We start from the raw sequence: 27,944 nt of genomic DNA, 5'->3' as shown, positions 1-27,944 counted from the left end.
CACCTCCAAGGATAGGACAACACACGTAGGGTGATGTAATGCTGTATTTAAATGCCTCACGTTGGGCCGGCAAATCATGTGGTGCTCTTCCTGGGGGAGTCACTCTCACCTCCAAGGATAGGACAACACACGTAGGGTGATGTAATGCTGTATTTAAATGCCTCACGTTGGGCCGGCAAATCATGTGGTGCGTTTTTAACGGCTTCACACATGTAGGGTGAATCTTGCACTGAGTCAGTGGTGTAGTGGCTATAAATTTTGCAATGGCGTGTGAGGACGCTGAGTGAACACCAGACTGATTGACTCACTACAAGACTCAATACAATTGTCGGAATCGCGGGAGGCCTAAACGCTCGCTCACCCTTGATTCTTCTAATGACAAATTGTATTGTGATGAAATTTTTATAAATAGTGTAGCGGACGCTAAACACTGAATACGGATACCTTAAAATTATTACCTGTGAAGAATGAGCATACAAAATCATACAGGTCGAGCAAAAATCCCGATGTAGATAATTTACGGGACTGCGTCTCTAATAAGTTCTGAAGGATTAAAATACGGTATTTGGACCAAATATCGTTCAGAATATACTTCGAGAACAGAGTCTTGTCGGGTTTTAAGTTCTATTGTAGGAATTTATATGATCTATGGCTGCCACTGCTGTACAATTGATGAGTTCGCTCCAAATTCGAGGTAGGTAACAGATAAAAGCTGATATATGAGCAGGTAAGGACAAAGAATAAATATCTCGATCTGACCCCACTCGCTACATCCACTTAGACCTGTTCCAATATCCAGCTTGATTCAATATTCCAATGATCGTATTCGATCGGTTCTTGATGATATAGAACGTATCAGACACAATAATTGACAGGCTTAAGAAATAATCGAACTCAGAAAGCGAATTAACAAAACTGAAATATATTATAATAAAATATGTAATCATACAGTGCAGATTCAGAATTTGATTCACAGGTTGATAATAATTTAGCATTAATAGAATAGTTAAAAATTTTCTTGTGCTTGCATGATACCATGCGTGATTCAACAGAATTTTACAATTGATAAAATTTAACAGTTTGAAAAAATAGTGAAAAAATGAATTATAGAAGTATTTTTTAAAATGTTCGGGGTCGTGGTTCAGGCAGCGGAGGATAGTTAATCAACTACAAATTCTTAGAAATTAAATATGAATAAATTCTAGGCTCTTAAATGCTAAAGCGCTTGTCGGCGTGGCCAATAATTTAACGAAGAAAAATTTATGTTTTTCTGCACTGAAATATTTTCGAAGCGTAGATTGGGGCCCCTTTTTAAAACTTATAACTCACGTGAATTTCCTTGGCGGTCGTGGTTTTCTTCTTTAGATCAAAAATCGTTTGATCGGCGGCAATCCAGGCTTCAATTTCAGCACGTGGGGAATTTTAATTTAAATATCTCCTTCACCGAATTAATTAAGGGATAGTTTACTTTAAGCTTTTAAATTTATCGATTGATGAAAACAGAAATTTATAAATAACAAATAGATTGGCCTAAAATATCGGCTCACAAATAGAACATTTAAAAATCGAACAAGAAGTTTTCACAAATAGGTCTTTGGTAACTATGAAAGAGATCTACACGGTAAGGATTTCAAAAGGGAAGTGCTGCTCTTTTCTCTAAGCTTTTAGGCTAGACCTTGCTTCTCGGAATCTCAATGTAATAATTTGCATAAAAATTTGCCATTGGTAGAACGCTTGTGACGTAAACATGACGTCAGTGGCAAGTAGTAGAATACAATTCCTTTAATTACAATAATAATTTGATTTAGGTAATTCTTAAAACTGCTTAATCTTCTGGACATAGTTCCTCTCATACAATGTACATGTGCTAGTGTAACTGATAAGGCAGGGTTGGTGTCTGATAATAAATTAACATGTGTTGCTTTCAAACGATCACCGTCTTGGTGCTATTTCTATGCACTGTGATTGGTTTAGACCTACCAAAGAGATTTAATTACCATGTGGTTCAGTTGAATTAAATTATTAATAAATTAATATTCTTGTACAATTTTTATTAGGTTTGAGATTATTATAATTAATTTCTGCCATTTTATCAATAATAGAATTTCATGCTATGACCTATTTAGTTACAATAAGACCTGACGCATAATACAATTTCTTAAATAATAAATAATTTCAACAATAATACATACATTTTATTTTTTATTTTGAAATTCTTGATCCTTCATTTGATTTCTCTCAGTTGAAATCTCTTGTTCATTCCCATCTTTATTGATAAATGAATGCAAATGTCAAGTGACCTGGCTGGCTCAGGTTTGGTGTCAGAGGGTCGAAACTGATCAATTTCAGAGCTCTGACATGACTTCACGACTGCGTTTAGGCAGCCGTGCCTCACACTCAACGTCTCCATCCTAACTCGGAAGTGGCCCGAGAATCTGGTGTTACCTAGATTCGAACCCGGGGCCTCTACATTACAAAACCAGCGTCTAAACCACTCGACTGATGCATAATAAACATTTCCATAAATTGATAATAAAGAGAAACAATTAAATTTTAGTAAAAGAAAAACAATATTCATTTTATTATTAAATAGAATAAATTATTTATTCAACTTGATGGGAATAGTTGAGAGTATATGCCATTTACTTTTCTTTGAGAAATTCATGCCAGGGAGGTGACGTCCTTCTTCCTTGAGTCAATTTTCTATTCTGTACTTCCACACTCGTTCCAGTGTATCCTCCACGAGTGATCTACGCCACCTCAGTAAGAATCGCCGCTTTCAAGACACCTAAGAAATTACTTTTATCTTTGGGTACATTTGAAAGAGCAAGTTTATCGACATCAACCCCGTACCTTACATGACTTGAAAGCGGCGATACGTACTACTGTGCTGTTTACTGAGGAACGAGTGTGGAAGATCTACTAAGGTAGGTAGCTACCTTGAAAAATCATTTTTTTTTTTTTTTTACTTCTAAAATGTGAATGTTTCTCGTGATCACCCTGTAAAATTTATTCATATTAATCACAATATTGTGTATGCTACAGGGTGAACAAATCAGAAACGACCTAATTTATGGCTGCAATTGGTTGAATAAGCCCAACTGGATGAATAAGGTTCTCCTCTTCATGATGGTCCAGAACAATAAATTGCCAAAACTTGGATTATTCAATGTGTTTTACACTCAACAGGAATAATTTGAGAGTGGTAAGTGTGATAACATTTATAAGAAAACTATTTTCTATTGAACCTGTACTGAGATTCATTATTCATTATCTGATTGTCGATATTAGTGGCCACCAACAATAGGACAAGAGTGTAGATCATGTATGAACTGACATGTTTTGAAACGAGAAAGACTTCGCACGAGAAACAGCTGATTGACAGCAGCTTCTAACATAAAATAAACAACCAATAACAATGAATAATAAACCGGAATACTAAAGACAATAATTCTGAGACCTACTCTAATTTCTCTTACGGCCGTTTGCACAGTGAAAGCTTAAACTGAATTCAATCAGCTGTTGGCTTAAACTCGAAATGAATCACATTATAACAAATGAAACTTGATATAGATTTAATCCAGTTTAAGATTAAATTTAGTTTAAACTGGCACTGTGCAACCGGCACTAAGGCCCGTATGCAGATACTCGGTTTAAACGGAGAAATGTCAGCTGCTCATTCAAACCCCGTATGAAACACACATCATGATAAATGCAACCATATCCACAAGTAAACATGGTTTAGGGTTAATTAGTGTTAGCATTTGACAAAGAGAATTAGTGTTAGAAATTCAAAGAGAATAGAGAATTCAAAGAGCTCTCAGAATTATTGTCTTTAGTATTCCGGTCTTTATTGGATGATAAATTCCACTTCATTGTTTCAGATTGTCCAAGGAGCCTACTCCTACTTCAATCTTCTGAAAAATATTTCTAATTGATCTCAAACAAACATAGATTTCCTTCAAAAGAGATCAATGGTTGAAAAACTAATAATAGTTTATTGTGGAGATACAATAGGAAATAATCGCTGTACAAATGGTATTTGCTCATATTATTGCAACAAAAATACCATAGATCATTCTTGAACATTGAATCTTGAAATTATTCATTTCGAATAAATTGACTTTCAATCATTGTTTTCTGGACATTTTATTTCTGAAATAGCAGGTAACCCACGCTCCGCAAGGGTCAATTGAGAACATGACCCACTTAAAAATCTTGAAGAATTCAAAATAGGCGTACAATCGTCCTCGGTAGATTTTAAGAATCAATATGCAAAGTTTCAAGTTGATCATTCCAGTAGTTCGGACCTTATGATGCGTCATTCGTGAATTTCCTATCTTATACTTGTATATAAGCCAATTCACCCCTTTTATGATATTATAGATGATTCCACAGTCAAGAGCCGTCAGGCTGATGATTCAGTCGGGCTCGCTTCGCTCGCCATATCTGTCTAGCCAGGGGGCTCTGCCCCTTGGACTCCCGACTGGAACGTCCAAAAAAGAGATCAGCGGGCTCGCTTCGCTCGCCAGCATTTTTCATTTGTGCATGCTTCATTCCATCAGAAAGTCAAAGTACTGAGAAAACACAGAAAAGCTGAGAAAAACACTGATTTTGGGCGTATCTTTGATGAAATATTAAAGTCACCTCATCACAGAATTTTTAGACCCTAGCTAAACCTCTGTACCAAATTTGAACATTTTCTGTTTGAACATTTTGTTTCAAATTTGAACACTTGATTAAAAAAACTGAGAAAACGCAAAAAAAAGCTAATTTTGGGCGTATCTTTGGCATCATTTCGAATTCCTTCTAACACAATGTTATTACACCCAAGCTGAACTTCTGTAGTAAATTTAAGCATTTTCTGTTCATTTGTTATTGATAAAGCTGAAAAAGCGAAAAAAAACGCTGGAAAAACGCAGATTTTGGGCGTATCTTTGGCGTTTTTTCAAATTCCTTCTAACACAACATTATTATACCCTAGCTGAGTTTCTGTACCGTACTAAATTTGAACATTTTCTGTTTATTTGTTCTCGATAAAGCTGAGAAAACGCTAAAAATGCAGATTTATGGAAATTTTTCCAAATCCGTTCTTAGTGCACCTCTAAAGGGCCAACTGAACATACCTACCAAATTTGAACGTTTTTGGTCCGGTAGATTTTTAGTTCTGCGAGTGAGTGAGTGAGAGAGTCAGTGAGTGAGTGTCATTTCGCTTTGATATAGATTCCACAGTCAAGAGTAGGTGATTGAAATTCTCTTATTTCTGAATCTTAATGCGGGTTGCACAAAAGTCAATAAAAATAATGCTATATTGTTTTGATAGCCTTGATTGATCTTACCTAACTTTCCTTGTATTGTGAAGACAAAGGCCCGGTTGCACATAAGCCAGTTAAACTTCAACCGCGATTAATTTCACGAGAACCAATCAGAGAAGCCGTAAAAGGCCATCAAAACAATAAAGCATTATTCTTATTGCGACCTTTTGTCAAGAATAATTGCAAAAATGTTGTGGAAAAACAAGTATATTTTTCATTCTATTAACTATTCACTGTTCATATTCATGGAAGCTATTTGCTTGATGATTGACTCATGAATTGATAGACAACATTCACAAGAGTTTGTAGCAGGTACATTTTCATTAAACCACTAATTATTATTAGTGACAACCTACATCATAATTCTCGACTACACAGCGATACTTCTCACTGGGTTGATACTCGCTATTGAGTTTGGGAACCACAAACCCTGGGTTATCGTCTGATCCATCAGAAGTGCACATAACAAGATGTTCACAGGGATCAATGCACTTGTGATTAGTATGGCAATACAGGTGAGGTGCACAATCATCTGTCCATGAGCAATAGGAACCTGTGCAGATACAAAATACATGAAATCATGAATGCATGAGTATACGAATACATGAACACATGAATACATGAGAACAATAATAAAAGGTGAGTGGATGAATGAATAATTGAATGAGAAATTCCATGAAAATGGATCTGTCAGATTTGGTTGGTATTCGGGCTATGGATAGAGGTTGACCTAACAAGTGTCGTGCTACAATAGGCATGAGACGTTCCGCTACAATACAGAGTGAGTTATTCACTGAAACCACAGAATAAATAAGTAATCAGAAAATTTACAAGTGACAAAAAAGTTGGAAAATCATATCAAGATTTCAAGGATACCTCATTTATTAAGATTGGTCAGACAATAACAGTAGTCCAGTAGTGATTATACAACAGTAGTGCTTATACCAATACGATGCGGATAGGTATGCGCACTCCAATTGAAAACAATGCATGAAATCTAATCGTCCGATCCGTCCGATGCGTGCCGTCCGTCCGATGACGATCTGTGTGCGCCTACCTTTATGCGTCAGAAACACAAGCAATCCAGATTTCATCGTACTATACTTCATTTTTCTCGTCTCGTCAAGGCGGTCCAAAATCATGCATCATAAGTCAAATTCGGTCGAAAAGTGGAAAATTTATTGTTGAGTGTACTAAAGCCCATATTCCAATACACCAAAAATGGTCAATTTCAATATTCAAAGCTATGTATCTTGGTAACCCCTTATTATAAAAATCATTACTTGATCTTGAAGTATACAATATAATTTCCTCTTTCACCTGCTATAAACGATTTATGAAAAAATATTTTCGTAGAGTGAGATTTGATTGTTGGAAAAATCCGGAAGTTGTAGATATTTTTATCATATTAACGGTTTTGGCAGTTTTATGATAGGGAAACGTTATTCAAGATGGATTATAGACAACTCAGCTCGTAGAGGATGAATTTGTCTACAATTTGGAATCAATCGAGAGTTTCTATGATGTATCAGACTCGTTTTAGAAATTCTTGATCAACAGTAAAATCACGGAGAAAATGTAAAAACTGAAAACTCCATTTTTGAAATCTTCTGAAACTTTCGAATGGTATTGGAATAGAAAGTATTATTTATTGGAGTGGGTAGGGGGGACAATTTTCACATCCTCACTAGATTTGGAAATTTATAGAAGTATTCAAAGACATGCAGCTTTGAATATAGAAATTGGCCATTTTTTGTGTATTGGAATATGGGCTTAAGTACACTCAACAATTAATTTTTCATTTTTCGACCGAATTTGACTTATGATGACGATTTTTGACCGCCACGACGAGCCGAGAAGAATGAGGTGTAGTACGATGAAATCTGAGCACTGTGTCAAAAGTAGTTATAAGTGTTTGAAATTTTGATCCTTGAGGTGTCCTTAAGCGCGCCTCTCCATTAGGAAATACTGAAATGAAGTGCATCTAACAGGTGATTCTCATAGAAAATAATCTTATGAACTTATGTCATTGTGCGGAATATCAATGTGAAAACTATGTAGTTTGTGATGATGGTTGAAGCTGAAAATTAGGTGTTTTTCACAATACAAGGAGCATTGTTGTCAGGTGTACCTGGAAATCTATATGAGATAGAGCGCTCCACCTGATCTCAGATTGTAGAGCACAAAAATAAGCCTAGAGGGATTTTGAATTATACATCTAAATGATAACAATCGAAAGATATTGTTGATCAAAATCTAAAATTCATCAAAAATTTATTTTCTCTTCAAATTTCACTCATTTTTGAAAAATCATAACTCAGTTCTCATTGGAGATAGAGAGTTCCGAATGATCTTATTTGAATCAGAGTTTCATATTCTAGAAAAAAGGAGAGAGAAAATTTTTCTGTCCGATCACGAGATTTGGCAGAAATAGCTGAGAACTGGAAAATGAGCCGAAATACGAGATTTTTGGGCCACTCTGTATCTAGCACAAGGAAATTTTGCATGAAGGAGTTGGTTCTGGACTTCTCCTATGTACCCAATTAATATATTAAAAAATCAGAACTACAATATAAATTGCATGCACAAATGTATATAGTGACTGGACTAAATAGAGTTTATAAGGACGGCAAAAATTGTGCGTCCAAAAATTGATGTGTGTGTAACTAGACTTAGGGTGTGATCACATTGGATGCATAAAATGCATGTGCTTATACCAATACGATGCGGATAGGTATGCGCACTCCAATTGAAAACAATGCATGAAATCTAATCGTCCGATCCGTCCGATGCGTGCCGTCCGTCCGATAACGATCTGTGTGCGCCTACCTTTATGCGCCAGAAACACAAGCATTCCACATTTCATCAGCTGTTGCTATATGATCATTATATCAGTTTCCTACTGTTTCTGTACAAATACTAATATAATGAGAATAGCATCAGTTGACGAAAGTGAAATTTGATTTTTCGTTGCGCAGTCATCATAATAATCACAAATTGAAAAAAAAATCATTATACATTATTGCGGACTAGCAGGTAACCCGTGCTCCGCAAGGGTCTATTTTAAAACGTTACAAGTGAAAACTTGTTATAATGAAATCTTTGAGAATTTTAAATAGGCCTATAACCATCCTCGGTTAATTGAGAATCTTTATACAAAATTTCAAGTTAATCAGTTCAGTAGTTCAAGAGTGATGATGCGCCAAACATAATTTTCCTATCCCGTACATTCTTCATAAGCCAGTTCTTTCCTTTATTATAGTACAGATGATGCCCACATGAGCTATTTGCTTGTGCGTAAAGTATGGGGAGTGCGAGCGTGAATTAAGAGAAGATCAAACGTCCATGCCTAATCGATAGGATTCGGCGGTTTCGAACCCGCGACCAGGTAAAACTGGTAGACTAAAGGGTCAACTCAGCTTTCCGGCCGGCATTTGATATCACTACCATCACTGATATTATAATAATAAACACTAATAAAATCAAAACATGCATACAGACTTATTCGCCACGAACACGCAAATTCTACTTTTCATCAGCTGGTGCTAAGCTTATTGATTGATTGATTGATTCATATAATCAATACATCATCAAAATGATAGGGAGAGAAAACAATAAACCTTGTGCTAATCTCTCTGAAATTTAGATAAGGTTACACGAAGTCCGAAATAGGTTAAGTTTTGTAGTTGTTTATTATATCTGTACTAGCAGTCAGGCTCGCTTCGCTCGCCATATCCGTCTAGCAAGGGGGTTTCTCCCCCTGGACCCCCGACTGGATCGTCCAAGGATGAGATCAGCAGGCTCGCTTCGCTCGCCTGCATTTTTCATTTGGGCATTTTTATCATATGTTAGGACAATCCAGTCGGGTCCAGACTAAACGGCTGGCTAAACGGATAGCAGCGAGCGAAGCGAGCCTGACCTGCTAGTAATAATATTCCCAGGATGAAGTAGCAGTGCCCAATCAATTTTTCCGCGATAAATGCATTTAAATCTTCAACTTGGTACCAACCTAACAAGTCAACTCAACTTAATCCAACCTGACAAAATTATTAATTTAGTTGCCAGTTAACACTGTTTCGAAGAGGTACTCTATCTAGATTATAGTTCTATAGTAACTATGATATGGAAATTCATTATAATTAAGAGATTGGGAGAAGAAATATACATGCTAAAAGACGAACTTTAAACCCTTAAAAACAGCCCTTAGAGTTAAATATTGCCAAAAGATTTCTTAGTGCGCCTCTAAAGGGCCAACTGAACATACCTTCCAAATTTGAACGTTTTTGGTCCTGTAGATTTTTAGTTATGCGAGTGAGTGAGTGAGTGAGTCAGTCAGTCAGTCAGTCAGTCAGTCACAGTCAGTCGTCAGTCAGTCAGTCAGTCAGTCAGTCAGTCAGTCAGTGAGTGCCATTTCGCTTTTATATATAGATTAGTACAGAAACAGTAAGATAATAAGATGAATTGTTATAATAGAATGAGATACAACAGTGAGCTGTGATAAGCATACCATCAGCTGATGGAATGTGATGCATAATGTGATGTTTGTGGCGCATAAGTCTGGACGGGTCGCCGGAGTTCCGCCTGCCCTGAAACCACCACTCACCAAAAAAATGGTCAGTTTTTACGGTCGCTGCCAAAGTGGAATAGTAAAGGACAAACTGGGTCTATTCCTATTTTACATCTATCATTTTTTGGCAGCACTGAACTTGTATTCCTCTTAGTTTTTAGTAACATTAAAAAGGCTGAAAAGTAAATAGGCCTATTGAAAGTGTTCATTATAGGAGTTATTATTAGTTTTAGTGATATTCATATATTGGAGAATATAAGAATGGGTCTTAGGGTGCACATTCTGAGAGTTGGGGTACACATTGGTCAACACTAAAATGGATTAACAAATACCTACTGGCGGCCAGACAAACTCATGTTCTGTTGACCACACTTTACGCAACATCTCAAAGAAATTGGACATATACTGTGTATATATGTAGGCATTTGAGACTTATGAGCATGTATGAGACTGATGTGTTCTGTATCTGCCATACCAGTATGCTAAATAAATAAGAAACTAGGTACCCTTAAGGTATAGGGACACCTTATGTATGAATGCATGATTAAAATGATGTAGCATTTTAAATTATTCAACTTTTCGAGTGATTTCTATCCTTCTATAGCATAGGCAGAAGCTGTAGTACCTTTTCCATGAATAGTGATGATAAATTAGTGAAATTCATCACTAAGAAATTTTTTTTCAATTTATTGTGAATTTTATTGGAAGTTGGAGGTATCCTTGATGTCAAGAAAATCGAATGCAATTAGATTCAATGCAGTTTGCTGGGACCCTGCAAGTTACATTTTGATTTTGTGAAATTGAACTTGGCAGTTGAACTGAAATACAGTTTGTACCGGCGGAATTACTGTATCAGAGACCAAAAATATCTACATTCAGTTATAAAAGTTTAATGGCTTTAAAGCTACTGCTATTCAACTAAAAACCTAAAATTGAATAAATAAATAGAACTCAACAATAGATTTCAACTAGTGCAGTAAATATAAGTTATATACATAATAATTATGCCATGTCTTTGAAAAATAACAAACAATATTCATAAATTACATTTTTGTGTGATCAGAATATTCAATTATTCTTAATATTGTCCTTCATAATATTCAACCAACAATATGAATCTGAACTCATTGACAAAATAATCATCTACAGCTTTGTAGAAAGATACCACTTCGACGAATTGGGAAACGTTGCCTACGTTTGGTCAATAAGATTTTTCGGCCGGGGTTGGTGGATTACCGCGAGTAAACCAAGCTTATGCGTGAAGCGACAAGCTGGATCGAAGACCTACTTTGTCGTCGTCCCAGTTTGACGAAATAGCTCAATCTGTCTAATTTTTTTTGGTTGTGGTGGTTTTAAGATTCTACTTCACATGCACTAAGCAAGCTGAAAAACAAGAATTTATCCTGTTCTCTGCTCATTAAAATCTCAAGAATGGAATCAGATATTGACTTGAAAATTCGCATGGTTCATCATAAGAGATTTTCCAAAGATGAACACTTTTAAATAATTTGTTTTTTCTTTCAGTTTTCTTATTTTGGGAATTTAGCGTGATGATGTCATTTTTGAAGAGAAGCATCAACCAGCGTAATTAAAATCCCCGTCTGTACACGCACGTTGTCAAAAATAGAATATGAAGAAGAGTAGGGCTAACTGGATTTTATTCTCGAATTCAATAAAACAGCCAACTAAATACCATATAATTGTGGAAGTTCTCGAAGGAAGTAAAAGACCAACCTTCTTCCTTCAAGCCGGTTTTCATCTTGGGAGTTCCTTCAGCTGAGTAGATTTCGTCCAATTCAACAGTAAAAAACCGGCAGAAACCGGTTGCAGACAGTGCCACACAGTATCCGCCACCTTGTGACCACGACTGACAGTCCATGGGGCTCGCACATGGGTTCTCGCATTTGCCGTGCACACACCATTCCTCCTGTGAAGCACATTCCAGGCTGGACTCGCAGTCTGGAGGCAAAAAGCAGGGAAAAATGGGAGCCAATTTCCAAAGTCAATGGAAAAATAATGCAATGGGATTACAAATAAGATGGAACTCACAGTTGAGGAAAAGTAGAAAAAAGAAGAAGATGGTGCAGGAGAGTGAGAAGAAGATGGTGAAAAGAAGAAGAAGAAGAAGAAGAAGAAGAAGAAGAAGAAGAAGAAGAAGAAGAAGAAGAAGAAGAAGAGAATAGAAGAAGAAGAAGAAAAGAAGAAGAAGAATAAGAAGAAGAAGAAGAAGAAGAAGAGATAAGAAGAGAAGAAGAAAAGAAGAAGAAGAAGAAGACGTAGAAGAAGAAAAGAAGAAGAAGAAGAAGAAGAAGAACGAAGAAGAAGAAGAAGAAGAAGAAGAAGAAGAAGAAGAGAAGAAGAAGAAGAAGAAGAAGAAGAAGAAGAAGAAGAAGATGGTAAAGAAGAAGAAGAAGAAGAAGAAGAAGAAGAAGAAGAAGAAGAAGAAGAAGAAGAAGAAGAAGAAGAAGAAGAAGAAGAAGAAGAAGAAGAAGAAGAAGAAGAAGAATACACACACATAAATTCAAAAAATATTCAGGTTTTTTCTCTACTTTTGCCCCCTGTGGGCTAAGAGGAAAAGTAGAGTCGAACAATGTAGACTCAGTAATCAAGAGTGTAATCGAGAGTATTCACCCTCAGAAGCCCCTACTTGTCATAAGAGGCGACTAAAAGGGGATCCTCTTCTTCCAGAGCCCTTACTCCCACTCCCCTCTTCATCTTCAATATGCTCTGGATATTTATCTCTTTGGAATGAATTTTTTTCTATTGACTTGGCTTTGTATCATTCTTTCTTTACTCATCTTTTATCTTCCTGTCTGGCCTTCCTTGGTCAAGCTCTTGCCTTTCAAGCCCTGGTCCCTCAACTACATGTTGGGGTCTAAGGGCTTATTTTTCCTTTGGCATCAATTTTCCAACATGCTAGGCTATCAACTACATATAGTGTAGTTCGAACAGCTATATGTATGTCCTCTATAACACACTCCAGAGCGGACAGGCAAAATAACATAAGCCGTAGGACACAGATCTGTTGTATACCCTTTTGTGTCCTTATAAAAGCTTGGTGGTGGGGAAGGTATTGGTTAGTAGACTAGTAATGATTGCATCAATAAACAAGGTACTTCCAGAGATGTTGTACACTGTCAGTAGTATGAAAAGGCCTTCACCTCAAGTCTTTTTTTTTTTGACTTGGGTGACCTTGAGGTTAGGTTTGGTCGACTTGGGTGACCTTGAGGTTGGGTTTGGTCAACTTGGGTGACCTTGAGGTTAAGGCCGGTTCTGGAACACTTGTGTTCCAGAACCGGCCTTTTCATACTACTTAGTTCGGTTGGCGACCAGACTATACTCCGTTCAAATTACCTTTGGACTTGGGATGGACATGTGAAGCAGATAAGGCATACAGCAGCAGGGATACAACGGCAAATATGTTGTCGTTGTTTACCGGCCAGCTTTCTCTAATTTCCAGTGAGTATTCAAGCGCTCATGTTAAACTTAGGAAGTTTCCTCTCTGCAATCACAGACTCGACTGACTCTAATCGACAAATTGACAACTACGCTTCCACCTATGACTCAATCCATCACTGCAATTGGCTGATCTCCCTCCATTTCTCTGCGCCGCAAATTCCTCCAAGTCTGAAGAAGATTTGCACAGAGTATAGCTTTGCTCTCCTGGTCAATATTAGAACACACACAAACACAAGAAGAAGTAGCGGAATGAGACGTAATTTGCAGGCTATGATGGATAGGGACGAGATGGAACAGGTAGCGAAATATGAATACCTTCAGTGTTTTCAGAGGATAGGAAAATAGATAGGGAGGTGCTCAACAGATTGAGAAAGGGAGATGCCGCCTATTATGCAGCAAAAGATTGTATATATTTGGAAAAAGAGAACTTGATAGTAAGATTAAGAATCAGATATAAAATCAAATTAGATATAATATATATATAATTATAATTATAATAATAATCAAATTTATTCTCAATATGTGAATATTTCCTTTTGTAGTTATAATAATGTGAAATATTTCTTCTATGTTTAGTTTTGAAGCATCTAAATTTGAAAATCTACTTCGTGAAAATACTTGAGGACTGAAAATTTTGTGAATAGAAAAACTACAAGACTTGACCTTTTTTGGACTATGTGTAACCTTATAGAATAGAATAGAATAGAATAGAATTTTATTGGTCATAAAATATTCACATGAATACATGGACTTCGTCAATTTTTTAACACTAAAGTAAATTTCTATAAAAAGTTCTGATGCATTCTATTCTGTAAAGTTCTATTCTATTCTATTCTTATTCTATTCTATTATATTCTATTCTAGTCTATTCTATTCTATTCTATTCTATTCTAGTCTATTCTATTCTATTTATTCTATTCTATTCTATCTATTCTATTCTATTATATCTATTCTATTCTTCTATTCTATTCTATTATTCTATTCTATTCTATTCTATTCTATTCTATTCTATTCTATTCTATTCTATTCTATTCTATTCTATTCTATTCTATTCTATTCTATTCTATTCTATTCTATTCTATTCTATTCTATTCTATTCTATTCTATTCTATTCTATTCTATTCTATTCTATTCTATTCTATTCTATTCTATTCTATTCTATTCTATTCTATTCTATTCTATTCTATTCTATTCTATTCTATTCTATTCTATTCTCTATTCTATTCTATTCTATTCTATTCTATTCATTCTATTCTATTCTATTCTATTTATTCTATTCTTTCTATTCTATTCTATTCTATTCTATTCTATTCTATTCTATTCTATTCTATTCTATTCTATTCTATTCTATTCTATTCTATTCTATTCTATTCTATTCTATTCTATTCTATTCTATTCTATTCTATTCTATTCTATTCTATTCTATTCTATTCTATTATATTCTATTCTATTCTATTCTATTCTATTCTATTCTATTCTATTCTATTCTTCTATTCTATTCTATTCTATTCTATTCTATCTCTATTCTATTCTATTCTATTCTATTCTATTCTATTCTATTCTATTCTATTCTATTCTATTCTATTCATTCTATTCTATTCTATTCTATTCTATCTATTCTATTCTATTCTATTCTATTCTATTCTATTCTATTCTATTCTTCTATTCTATTCTATTCTATTCTATTCGATTCTATTCTATTCTATTTATTCTATTCTATTTCTATTCTATTCTATTCTATTCTATTCTATTCTATTCTATCTATTCTATTCTATTCTATCTATTCTATTCTCTATTCTATTCTATCTCTATTCTATTCTATTCTATTCTATTCTATTCTATTCTATTCATTCTATTCTATTCTATCTATTCTATTCTATTCTATATAAATTTGGGAGAGGAATAGCACAAGGTTACCTTATTTTTCCTCTCACTATCATTTTGATAATGTACTTATTGTATGAATGAATGAAGAATGATTATATCGTACAGTTATTTAAACTATCTTGCTGTATGGAAGTGAAAGCTGGCCAATGAAATCATCTCATGAAAACAAGGCGTGGAAGTTATTTAAACTATCTTGCTGTATGGAAGTGAAAGCTGGCCAATGAAATCATCTCATGAAAACAAGGCGAGGACAGTGGAAATGAAGTGCCATAGAAAAACTGTTCGAGAGACAAGAAGAAATAGAGTTAGGAATACTAGAATAAGGGAAGAAGTGGGCATGTGTGGGCTTGAATAAGTGTCAAGTCATGAGAGATGTCAGTGAAAGGGTAGAAGTGAGGCAGTTGGGCTGGTAAGGACATGTACAGTGAATGGGGGATAATTGCAAAACAAAACAGTATGTGTGAGAGTGCAAGGAAGGAGAACAGTGGGACTTCCAAGGTATTCATATGAGGAGATAGGACAGAGAAGAGGAAAGACTGTTCCAGAGATGAAGAGAATGGCGATGGATAGTGAATCATGGAGGAAATGGACTGAGGCGAAGAAGAAGAAGAATAAGAAGAAGAAGAAGAAGAAAAAAGAAGAAGAAAAGTTCTAAATAGTGTGTTTGTCTTTTCGGTCTCAAAATTTTATAGTTTTTTCAAAGTTTGGAATTTTCTAATTAATTTTGATTGATGTAATTTAATTTAGAAGTATTTTTTCAATTTAAAAATGATTTTTGTGTGTTTTGTATGATTGTAAATTGAATGTGTAGTTGAAGAATGTTAAAACACGTCATTACCTAGCTATATTTGGACTGTTGTATAAATTAGAATTGGAACCGTTTTGGGCTTATAAGCCTGTGGTACTTTTCTGTAAGTTGTGTAATTCTGAATGATTAAATAACTTAAAAGAAAAAGACGGTAGAAGAAGGGCCTTTCATTTAACAAATCAATTTCCAAAAATTAATTGCTTTGATGAAGAAAATAGATTGTAACTTTATGGATCAATATGCAAAATTTCAAGTTCATTGCATCATTTCAGTAGTTCAGACGTGATGATGCATCATTCGTGAATTTTCTATCCCGCACCTGTAGAAGCCAATAATTTATTTATCTATCAATAATTCTTCCCTCCATCATATTATAGATTAATTCCTATGATTAACCGACTTAGATGCTCCATATAGCCAAGGGGGTACGCGACTAGGTGCCACCCCGACTACTTGTCTCCTTTCTGAGGAGGTGACAACTAGTCGGTGGGACACCCTGTCGCGAGGGTGCGAGGTGTCAAGTTGTCGTTTACGGTCATGACTAGTTGACACCTCCGGTCCAGTAGGTGTCAAGTAGTCGGGGTGACAACTTGACTGCAATGGTATATTTTTACGAGGGTACAAGTAGTAGTCGTCTACGGTCACGACAACCTATCCCTTCGACCTGTACCTGTTTATAAACCTTGATCATAGCCAATAGGTCTATTCAACTTACCAGTCTGTCGTTTTGTGATGTTAGCATGCGAGGGCATGCTTACATATCCATGTAATTGCATTGAGACTGTCATGATCAACATTGATAACCTCATTCCAATCTGCAATTTAAATAGATGTTCGGAATTGCAACAATTCTATTATTCTTGTTGTTTAATGATTGCAATCAATCAACAATTATATTATCATTCTTCTATCGTCACAAACAATATCAGAACATTATACAACACAAACTGTTAGACAAACGCAACACAAAACATAGAACAAAGACAACAGTTTAGAAAAATTGAAAGAAAATTGTTTAGAAACCACATAGAGAAAATGTCTCAACAGATAACTACACAAACTAAGCTTCTACCCAATACAACTTATTTCGAGCAGAATAAAGCTGCATCTACACCAAAGTTATTAACAAAATATTAATAACTCTATCATTATAGATTCTATTAGATTAAACATATCATACACATGATGATCATAAGTGTTTGTCAAGCTCCATTCTATCTAATAGAATCTATAAGGATTAAGGGCTGGTTCCCGAGCTTGGGATCTATAAGTTCTGGACTTACAGAGTCCAGGACTGAAATAAGCTCTCGGGTCTAAATCGACTTTCTGAGTCAGAGTTTTATCTTCTAAACTCCGGGGTCTATTGAGTTCTTGACTTATTTGAGTCCAGGACTTTAATGTAGTAAACATGAAGGAAACTCACAATATTGCTGTTGTATTGTTGGCATTATAGGAAAACGAAAACAACTTATTGCAGGGGGATAATTCAAATGAGCATGCTCTCCAAACTATTTTGTCAAATTATTTTGTCAAAGTACGTTTTGATTTCTTTGTAGGCGTACTACCTTTGTAAACTAACCTTTTAAAAGATGAATGAATAAACATTTCATGTTACGTTATGCTATTATTGATCATTGATCCTAACAAGTGATTTTGGAATAAAAATCTAATTAGGCTATTGAGTTTGAAAACGAATTTGTTTTGAAAAAACTGGAATAATAATTTATTATTGTTATAATATTAATATGTTGAATATGACATTGATTAATAACATTCATATTGGAATATGAATATTCCAAGGCAATCCTTGTATTATTTCTCTTGAACATTTTTAGGTTATGTCACATTCATAAAATAAGGTTAGTTTTTTATGCATAATATTCTGATACAATTTTATTGCAAAATAAACTTTCAAATTATAATTTATGAATTTAGATGGACTAATCCAAATAATTTAGGTATTCCATGATATATCTATTATTTGGCTTTTTATCTACTCCAAAACAATAACTGAATTGTGTTTTTCTCAGTTAAGTCTAGAACTCAAATTCAAACTTTACCCTATAGTGAGATCCACGTTATAATGGCAGTGGATGAAGATAGAAGAATAGCGATGCCGATTCTCTGCATTAATTAATTATATTTCTACACTGTCAAAAACATAATTGGCATAGTTGAGGACCTAGAAAAGGATAGTAACACCGTCTTTGTCGAATGATAGACAAGAATAGCAAAACCAAAGTTGATCAAATACTGCCATTATAACGTGGACCTCACTATAGTCGAGGGTTTAAAATTACGCTGTTTTAAGTTCTGGACTTAACGATTTTTGATAAATTCTCGACTCGGAAAGAGGCGAGAATCTAATTCAAGTTCAAGTCCTGGACTTATAAGTCCTTCACTCAGAAAGCGAAATTATAAACTCCAGGGTCTAACGTGATCTCTAAACTCCAGAGTCTATTCAAGTCCTCAACTACGTTAACGCCTTGGCTCGGAAAGCCAATTTCCTGACTCCAGAGTTTATAGCCATTTAAAGTCTAGAACTTAGCTAAATCCCGAGCTCGGAAACCGGCCCTAATTTATTAACATTTTGTTTATAACGTTGGTGTAAACACAGCTGCATACACCCAATATTGCAATCTTCCTCAAAATCATAAAACCATTAAATATTCAGTTCATTGAATGATAATATTATGTTTCCACTGTATAATAATTATTTCAAACCAGCAGGTAACCCGTGCTCCACAAGGGTCCATCTTAAAACTTCACAAACTGAAAACTTGACGTGATTGGAAAATTGAAAATAGGCCTACAACCATCCTCGGTTAATTAAGAATCTTCATGCAAAATTTCAAGTTAATCAGTCCAGTAGCTCAGACGTGATGATTTGTCAAACTTAATTTATTTTCCTTTCTCGTACATGTATAAGCACTACTAAACAAAGTCATTGTGCATGACAGGTGGTTGATGGTAACGTCAGTACACGTAGGGCTCCCACAACAATAAAAGCACTAGCTTATTTATAGATCAGGTGAAATCAACAAATGTTTATTGGTGTTGAAGCCCTACCTGTGCTGACGTCACCAGAATGCACCATGGTTTTGTTTATGGAGGTAGTGGTGTAAGCCAACTAGTTCTTTCCTTTATTAAAGTATAGATTGATATCAAATGAAGTCTATATAAATAAAACTATAGTCCATACCAAATTATTTCTGACATGGATGGATATGTGGAGCAGAGGAATGTAGGGATACAGCAGCGGCCATGTTACCGTGCTAAATCAGCCAGCATTCTGTAGTCTCTAGTGAGTGTTCAACTGCTCTCATGATACATATACGTAGTTTCCTCTCTGAAAGCACTGAGTCGACTGAGTATAATTAACAAATTGGCAACTACGTTTCTTCCTATGATTCCTCATCACTGTAATTGGCTGATCCTCCTCCATTTCTCAGCTCCTCATATTCCTCCTAATTGGAAGTGAGTTTGTATAGACTGAGGCTTCTGCTACTGCAAATATTGACCGAAGAACTGAATAGAAAAAGGAAATTTGAAGAATGAAACTGTCCAAAAATTGCGCCCAGACCGGGAATCAAACCCGGTACCTCTCTGTTGCCGGAGCATCTATCTTTCATCATTTATGATTTATTGAATACAGTTGTATTGTCTAATCTATCTATATACTTGTTTAATGAAGGAAAGATTACTGGCTTATAAACATACTACTACTACTCATTGACTCTATGACCCTTGAAGAGCATTGGCTTCCTCCACAAGCCTTTTCCATGAATCTCTGTCCTGTGCTCGATGTCTCCATCTTCTTACACCCAAGGATTGAAGGTCTGCCTCCACGTCTTTATACACGTACTAGCAGGGCACCCGTGCTTCGCTACGGGAATTGGAAGATAGGATTATTTTTGTGAAACATTTATAATCTAATTTCTACCAAAATTGTTATAATCGTTTTTGAGGTTAGGCCAAAACTTGACATGAGAATTATTGCGTCAAATCATTTGAATAATCATTGATGTGTTGGAACTGCTCTGTAGAATAGTAGTCCGATTGCAGAGAATTTTGTAGAATATTATGGGCGGGGCTTAAGAGTCGACCTCGAATTTATTCATTGCCAATTGATATTTCCCGTTGACAGTTATCAAATTAGCAGTGATCATGTTATTTTTGCTTTTGCTTGATGCTATTGAAGATTAAATTCCAAATTAAGTTGATTCGGAATTTTATGACTCTCGTATCCATGGATCTCTTGCTTATTCTGAAATTTTTGGCATAGCATGATGCTTAATTTTTGTTTCACTTATTCAAAAGTGTGAAAGCAGCCAATCCACTGATTCTTTCTTTCATGGAAGTCCATTCATACAAAAGAGTCTATTCATAATAGCTAGTATAACATTTATTGTGGATGATTCCTCATATCCTAAACTTTACTATCATAAATATTAAAGTGGGATGAATTTGCATAAATCTGAATAGAGTTTATTCAATCACTTTGATTATTGACTTCTATTATATGATTCCTTTCTTAAATCTTAGCTTGAAACCAAAAGCTTTGGGATGAAAATTTGGATGTAAACTGACATTATGATTCAATTTAATTTCTATCTAAAATATAGGGGCACCGAGCTTCGCTTGTTGTTTATTTATTGATAAACAGAACACAATTATATAAAATGATTGGGGAAGGACTAACAGGCACAGCCCAAAACTGTTTCTTCCCCGAATTTCGATTTATACACTATAAATAGTCCAAAAAGTAGGTTATTTTCCATACACTTGAATTCAGATCCAATTTTAATCCAAACATTTGAAAACAGTAAAGTTCTGATTTAGATTGTTTACAGACCAAATTGAATAACAAAAAACACTAACTAATCACTTGAAACTGTAAAATAATGATTAACTTTGAAAATTATGATATACTCTAATTTAGGATGATATACCATATTGTCATGTCAATAAATCAGATTATTTTAATCAAGTCGATTAAAATTTCAAGATTCAACAGCTGGACATAATTCTACCTCTCTCCTACACAGGCACTCACATCTTCTGTTATCGACAGACAACGAAATTATCATCTGTTTTTCCAAGAATGAATAATTATGATCCTTTTCATGTCCTTCAGCGAGTTTCCCAGGGATGAGACCTAGTGCAATCGATTTTTTATATCATAAACCTACTATGTTCCAAATTTCGTGAAAATCGTTAGAGCTGTTTTCAAGATCCGTTGGACATACATAACCATATAACCATATACAGAAATTGCTCTCTTAATATAAAAGGATTGAAAACTTTAGTATTTTTATATCTATCAATATCAATGGGTTTGTCTTGTGTCATGTAATGAAATCATGAAAGGAAATAGGATCAGCTGATGGAATATTATGTTTTTTTTATTTAGTTTTTAGCTGATATTGAAACATGAAAATATCAGGCCCAGTAGCCTGTTCAATTTCAATCAGGATTGAATTTCATGATACATGCTAAAATACGAACTTTACACCCTTAGAGTTGAAATATCGCCAAAAGATTCCTTAGTGAGCATCTAGGACGTATGAGGAAGCTATATTCCAAGTTTTGTTTTAATCCATTCTGTAGTTTTCCAGAAATCGTGATCAGTGAGATAAGAATTTTATAAGTATAGATGGGATAGGAAACTAATGAATGACACATCATCATGTCTGAACTAGGTACTCAACTGATTAACTTAAAATTTTGCATATAGATTCTTAATTTACCGAGGATGGTTACAGGCTTATTGTAATTTTTTTGAGATTTCAGTGGATCAAGTTTTCAGTTTGTCAAGTTCTTAGTCCCTCGCGGGGCACGGACTACCTGTTAGTTTTGAAATAAATAATGTAATCCAAAGCAAAATAAAACATACATAAACTGGACTTACCATTATGGTGGAACCAATCTTATCAATTTATAAGAGTTAGTAGAATAATAAGGTTTAGTTGAAGTGTAACTTGTGTGTTACCAGTAGAATCAAAATCAGAGTAAATAAAAACAATTATTGGAATTTATTTCTTTCAAAAATCTGTATTTATTGATCTTAGTTGTAAAACAGAAAAGAATAATTAATTTCTGTTTGAACTCTTACAATTATTGTGAATCGCTTCATATACACGACTTCTATCAGGCTCGATCAATATCTGAAAAGCCGTTTACTCGATTTTGATTACCGTACAATTTCAATCACACACAAGTGGAAGAACAATGAAAATTTTCAATTATTACTTTTTTGATTCATGTCTCATCTTGAGTGTGATTATTTCTTCAATCAAAGGAGAAAATGAAAACCAACTTCATTTGTTGAGAAGAGTGTTACTGCAAATTTCATGGGAAGTGAATCAACTCACTCCAATAAAACAGAAATTGACGTTCAGATTGTCTGAGCTTTGTTACAATCTGGCAAAATCTGAAGAATAGAGGAAAGAATCGTCTTTCTTACACGTCATCATGTACCACATAGGAAATTGACGAATGACGCATTATCACGTCTGAACTACTGAACTGATTAACTTGCAATTTTACATTATAATATAAATGAATGGCTTCGTTGCAGATGAAATACTCATTCATCTATCTTTTATCTATCTATACTTATAAAATTCTTATCTCACTGATCACGATTTCTGGAAAACTACTGAACGGATTGCAACAAAACTTCAAATATAGCTTAAGTCCTAGGTGCTCACCAAGAGATCTTTTCGCGAGATTTTAACTCTAAGGGTGGTTTTTAAAGGTAGGCGCACACAGATCGTCATCGAACGGACGGCACGCATCAGACGATTAGATTTGATGCATTGTTTTCAATTGGAGTGCGCATACCTATACGATGCGGTATGCATATTGTGATGTATGGTATCTTTTATATATACCAGTGTAGCTGTTAATGTCCCTAGCCTGCAAATAAATTTGCAAAAAGTTAAGGCCGTCCGGCTCGCAAATATATTGGGGTCTGACCACAGCTCTAGCTCAGTAGTAGATGCATGAATACTCTCAATGTAATGAACCACCATGGGTTTCAATGACTGAAGATTAACAATTCTTACCGCTGCTCTCTTGAAGATATTGGAGATTATCAATAGAAGAAGAAGAAGAAGAAGAAGAAAAAATGCTTTATTGAACAGTATTTTCATACAATGCAATGAAATTTGTAACACACATTTACGGCTTGATACTTTTTGATCGTCAGCCGGAAAGTCGGTAAAATGTTGAAACTAGTGACAATAACAATGAAAATAAATCAATATCAAGAGAAAAAAAGCATAAAATACCTCGAGAAATAAAACAATAAGAAAAATAATAAATTTCAAATAATGCTAGCACTGAACTTATTCTAACAAATAAAATCTAACTTTTTCTTTATTTTGTTAAACTAAATTCAACAGTTTGTTTGCTCTCAAATAAAACCTCTGGAAGGTAGAGGACTCATGAACTTGACCTATTGTAGATAAATATTTTTCCCCAGAGCATGACAAAAATACCCTACCAGTTGAAATCCTGGACTAGTTCTCGCCTATATCTCCAAGCGTCCCTACAATAAGAAGCTAATCTCTTCCAATCTAGGCCATTCATATAAGACATAAATACTTCTCTAGAGAGTACCGCCGCCCCTAACCATTTAATTCTCCATTCCTTCAAACATGGGCATCGCCCAACAAAGTGGAAAACGTTCTCAATTTCTTTTAAATTACACATTGAACAAGTATAGTTCCTATCTGACACCCATGGCTTATAGTTCAAATCGATCAGCTCGCCTCTCGCTTTAAAAACCCATCTCATCACCCACAAATCACAATTATTCCTCTTTATGTAATTGTTCTCACCCAGTTGTAGGTTCAATGATCTATACAATGAATGGAAATGGCCTGCTTGTGCGTCCTGTAAGAATTTATCCCTGTGAATTATGCCCAAGCCTGAGAGAATTTTCTTAAATTTATTACTCCAATTAATATTGTCATTATAACTTATCCCTATATCATTACACAATTTTCTCCAATCTTTAAACCAGAAGACTCTCTTTTTTATTACTTCTTCCACTAGAAATCTTGGAAGTCGACCTTCTTTCATTTCCATAACTTTTGTAATATAGTTGTAATGCAACCTGAGACAGTACTCAAAAAGAGGTGACAGTTCTGTCTCAATAAACAACATGTAGTTTGGGGTGTTTATAGGAAGCGAGAACACTTTCTTAATGAAAAATCTCTGAAATTTTTCTACAGTATCATACTGTCTATAGCCCCATACTTGAGCTCCGTAACACAGAACTGCCCTTGCGCAAGCTTTGAACCATTTACATTTAGCTGTGAAATCTATATTATCACTATTTAAAAGACCTCTCCAAGCCAAATTCACCGCAAGTTTAGCCTTATCTGATTTTTCTTTCAAATGAGCTTCAAAATTCAATGTTGGTGTAAGAACTACCCCCAAATATTTGTATCTATTTACACATTCAATCTGCTCATTTTTAAATGTCCATTTCTCACACCCAGCTAGTTTTCCTCCATTCCTAAAGACCATTATTTTTGACTTATCTAGATTTACTTTTAAATTCCACATTTCACAGTACCTTTCTAAATTATTTATCATGTACTGAAGCCCTACTGGAGAGTCAGAAATCAAAGCTATGTCATCAGCGTACAATAAGACCCGAATCCTCTTACCATTTATCAATAGTCCTCCACCCAGTTCATCATTTAAATCATTTAAAAACAAAGAAAATAGCAAGGGACTCATTAAGCAGCCCTGTCTCAATCCTGATTTAGTTTGAAAACGTTGTGAGAGACCACCCTCTCCAGACCGTTGAGTGCACCATACTCTAGCAGAAGTATCCTCATTTAACGCTCTCAAAATAGCCAACATTTTTGTTGAGAGGCCCATATTACTAAGCTTATATAATAGAGATTTTCTGTCTATTGAGTCAAATGCGGCTGAATAATCCACGAAAAAACAGTATAATTTACCTCTTTTTTTAGCTAACTGAAGACTAGCGATAGATGTTAAGGAAAATATATTATCAATAGTAGAGTATCCCCTACGAAATCCCGCCTGAAACTCGTTTAGTACGTTATTTTCCTCCACCCAGTGATTAAGTCTATTTAGTATTAACCCTGCAAAAATTTTGAAGAATGCTGTTAAAAAACTGATACCTCTGTAATTACCTACTACGTTGCTCTCACCTTTTTTAAAAATCGGAAAAATAATGGAAGACTTGAAACTACTTGGGACCCTACCTATTGTAAATATTGTATTGTAAATATTCAGTAATCTATCTAGCATATTGGGCGGCGCATTCTTATAGAACTCAAAGGGAATTTGATCTTCTCCTGGCGCTTTGTTATTTTTTACTGATTTTAAAACTATATTCAACTCATCCAGACTGAAGTCACTATCTAATTTATCATTATAAATATAGGGTTCCGCATATAAACAAGACAATGCTAACATTTCAGGATTTAATAGTCGACGGAAATACTCTACCCATTCAAGTGGATTTATTGAATTATTTACAATTTTTGATCTAATTTTAAATTTATTTAGAGCATGCCAAAAAATCTTTTGGGTTTTGGGCCGAGGAAATATTATTCAGGAGAGCCTTTTGATAACTCTTCCTCTTCTCGTTACACATTTTTTTGTAATCATTTCTTTCAACTAAGTATAATAGCCGGGTGTGATCATTACTGATACGGCGGTACAGATTTAGAAAAGATAAGACCTTATTTCGGGCTTTCCAACACTCATTATCGAACCATGCTTGTTTTTGTCTGTACCTATCTAAGCTTCGAACGGATCCAAGAGATTTAGCTACACTTCGAATACACTCTGACAAATCTTGACATGCCTTCTCGACATTTTCATTCAACAATAAATCATTATTTACTCGTACTGTTATCTTATCTTTATATTTTTCAGAAATAGACTTATTCCAAGACAGTTTTGGCAATAGAGGTAAACACTGATAATTATCACCTGGCTTCTTACCTACGTCTAATATAACTTCGATTGGAAAGTGATCAGAAAATGACTGGGAGACGACTTTGAAATCCAATGCGTAATTGAAATACTCCATACTAATTGCTGCTATATCGTTCACAGAGTCACCCATTGCTCCCACAAAAGTCATCTCCCCTTCTAGATCGCTATTCATTCTACCATTTAGTATAATAAATCCTAATTCTGAACACATTTCCAAGTAACGCCGGCCTTTATTATTGACTGTTTTATCTTTGGAATTTCTATTATTTAACAATCTATCCGACACATATTGGCTCATCTTACTCGATAATCTCTGCTCTGTACCTATTCTCACGTTCTTATCCCCTAAAACCAAGAATCCCTCCTCTGCGTTTTGCAACAGTAAATTATTCATTTCATAAAATTCTCTCTCCCAATTATTACAGTTAATGTACACTGGCAATACATTCAAGCAAACGGAATTATACAATTTTACAACAATTACACTCACATTATCAATATTTCTAAAACAAAGTTTTTCTTTAAATGCTGAATTTTTATTAATACCTAATAGCAAACCCCCACTAGCACGACCAAAGTGAGAGTTTTTCTTTGCATAACACCAGACCAGTTCAAAATCAATGAAATAATCACCTATCCACTCTACATCTTCTTGCACTATGTGTGTTTCAGAAATAGAAATGAACCTTGTCTTTCAAACCACACACATTGTAATATAACAACTTAAGGTGTTCATCTCTTTCTCTCACAACTACAGACTGCACATTCGGCTCCTCGAACAGCAGACGCGCAGTGGGAGTTTCCTAGTTGGCTGGCTGCTCCGCTAGACCCGCTAGAAAGCGACTCATATCCACATGTAGCATTGATTTGAGTTTTTCGACGCCATCCTCCGCCCCCGCCATCAACTTGTTATCCGTCGACCAGTGGAAGTGAGTCCCCTCGATCTTTGAGAAGTCGAAACCGAGGTGTACATCAATGTCCGGCACCATTTTTGACAGTTCTTTTTTCAAAGCCAGAAGTTTCCCCCGTTTGAATCTCACCTCACGAGCATAGTCTCGATGAATGACAATGTTTGTATTTTTCAGTTTGGAGATTATCAATAAGGAAATCGAAAAGATAGTTAGTGACTGATTATCAGTAACCATATATTCAATCGAGTACAATGAAAATCAACTATTATTTTTCTAGTTGATCCTTAAAACGCTCATCATGAATACAGGTAATTTTAATGGTAATTAAAATTTTAATTTTAATTTTACAGGTAAAATTCAATGTTGGTGTAAGAACTACCCCCAAATATTTGTATCTATTTACACATTCAATCTGCTCATTTTTAAATGTCCATTTCTCACACCCAGCTAGTTTTCCTCCATTCCTAAAGACCATTATTTTTGACTTATCTAGATTTACTTTCAAATTCCACATTTCACAGTACCTTTCTAAATTATTTATCATGTACTGAAGCCCTACTGGAGAGTCAGAAATCAAAGCTATGTCATCAGCGTATAATAAGACCCGAATCCTCTTACCATTTATCAATAGTCCTCCACCCAGTTCATCATTTAAATCATTTAAAAACAAAGAAAATAGCAAGGGACTCATTAAGCAGCCCTGTCTCAATCCTGATTTAGTTTGAAAACGTTGTGAGAGACCACCCTCTCCAGACCGATGAATGACAATGTTAGTCTCGATGAATGACAATGTTTGTATTTTTCAGTTTGGAGATTATCAATAAGGAAATCAAAAAGATAGTTAGTGACTGATTATCAGTAACCATATATTCAATCGAGTACAATGAAAATCAACTATTATTTTTCTAGTTGATCCTTAAAACGCTCATCATGAATACAGGTATGCACTTATTTATCCTTTCGAAATTCCTTGAGACTTACAACGCCAGTTCTTGAAGTTC

General features: G+C 34.9%; 2 protein-coding genes across 4 annotated transcripts; both read right to left on the bottom strand.

Annotated features, from left to right (window-relative positions):
• Nucleotides 1-5,510: 5,510 nt before the first annotated feature.
• On the bottom strand, nucleotides 5,511-22,283 carry LOC111064109. 3 transcript variants are annotated; one of them, XM_039421914.1, is made up of 5 exons: nucleotides 21,948-22,212; nucleotides 19,782-19,922; nucleotides 16,752-16,851; nucleotides 11,617-11,841; nucleotides 5,511-5,868 (listed from the first exon to the last, which is right to left on the bottom strand). In XM_039421914.1, the coding sequence occupies exons 2-5, from the start codon at nucleotides 19,848-19,850 to the stop codon at nucleotides 5,657-5,659; spliced, it is 606 nt and encodes a 201-aa protein (XP_039277848.1). In that variant the 5' UTR covers nucleotides 19,851-19,922; nucleotides 21,948-22,212; the 3' UTR covers nucleotides 5,511-5,656. The 3 variants fall into 3 exon arrangements, with proteins under 3 accessions (XP_039277848.1, XP_039277849.1, XP_022207477.1); XM_039421915.1 differs by having other exon boundaries at nucleotides 19,757-19,922; nucleotides 21,948-22,210; XM_022351785.2 differs by lacking the exon at nucleotides 19,782-19,922 and having other exon boundaries at nucleotides 21,948-22,283.
• Nucleotides 22,187-27,690, bottom strand: LOC120349696. Its single transcript, XM_039420214.1, has 3 exons — nucleotides 27,306-27,690; nucleotides 23,752-24,464; nucleotides 22,187-22,203 (listed from the first exon to the last, which is right to left on the bottom strand). The coding sequence occupies exons 1-3, from the start codon at nucleotides 27,632-27,634 to the stop codon at nucleotides 22,187-22,189; spliced, it is 1,059 nt and encodes a 352-aa protein (XP_039276148.1). The 5' UTR covers nucleotides 27,635-27,690.
• Nucleotides 27,691-27,944: the final 254 nt, after the last annotated feature.

The sequence above is a fragment of the Nilaparvata lugens genome, chromosome 2, assembly GCF_014356525.2.
Source record: "Nilaparvata lugens isolate BPH chromosome 2, ASM1435652v1, whole genome shotgun sequence".
NCBI classification, from domain to species: Eukaryota; Metazoa; Arthropoda; class Insecta; order Hemiptera; family Delphacidae; genus Nilaparvata; species Nilaparvata lugens.
This window is presented reverse-complemented; position numbering and strand designations above follow the sequence as displayed.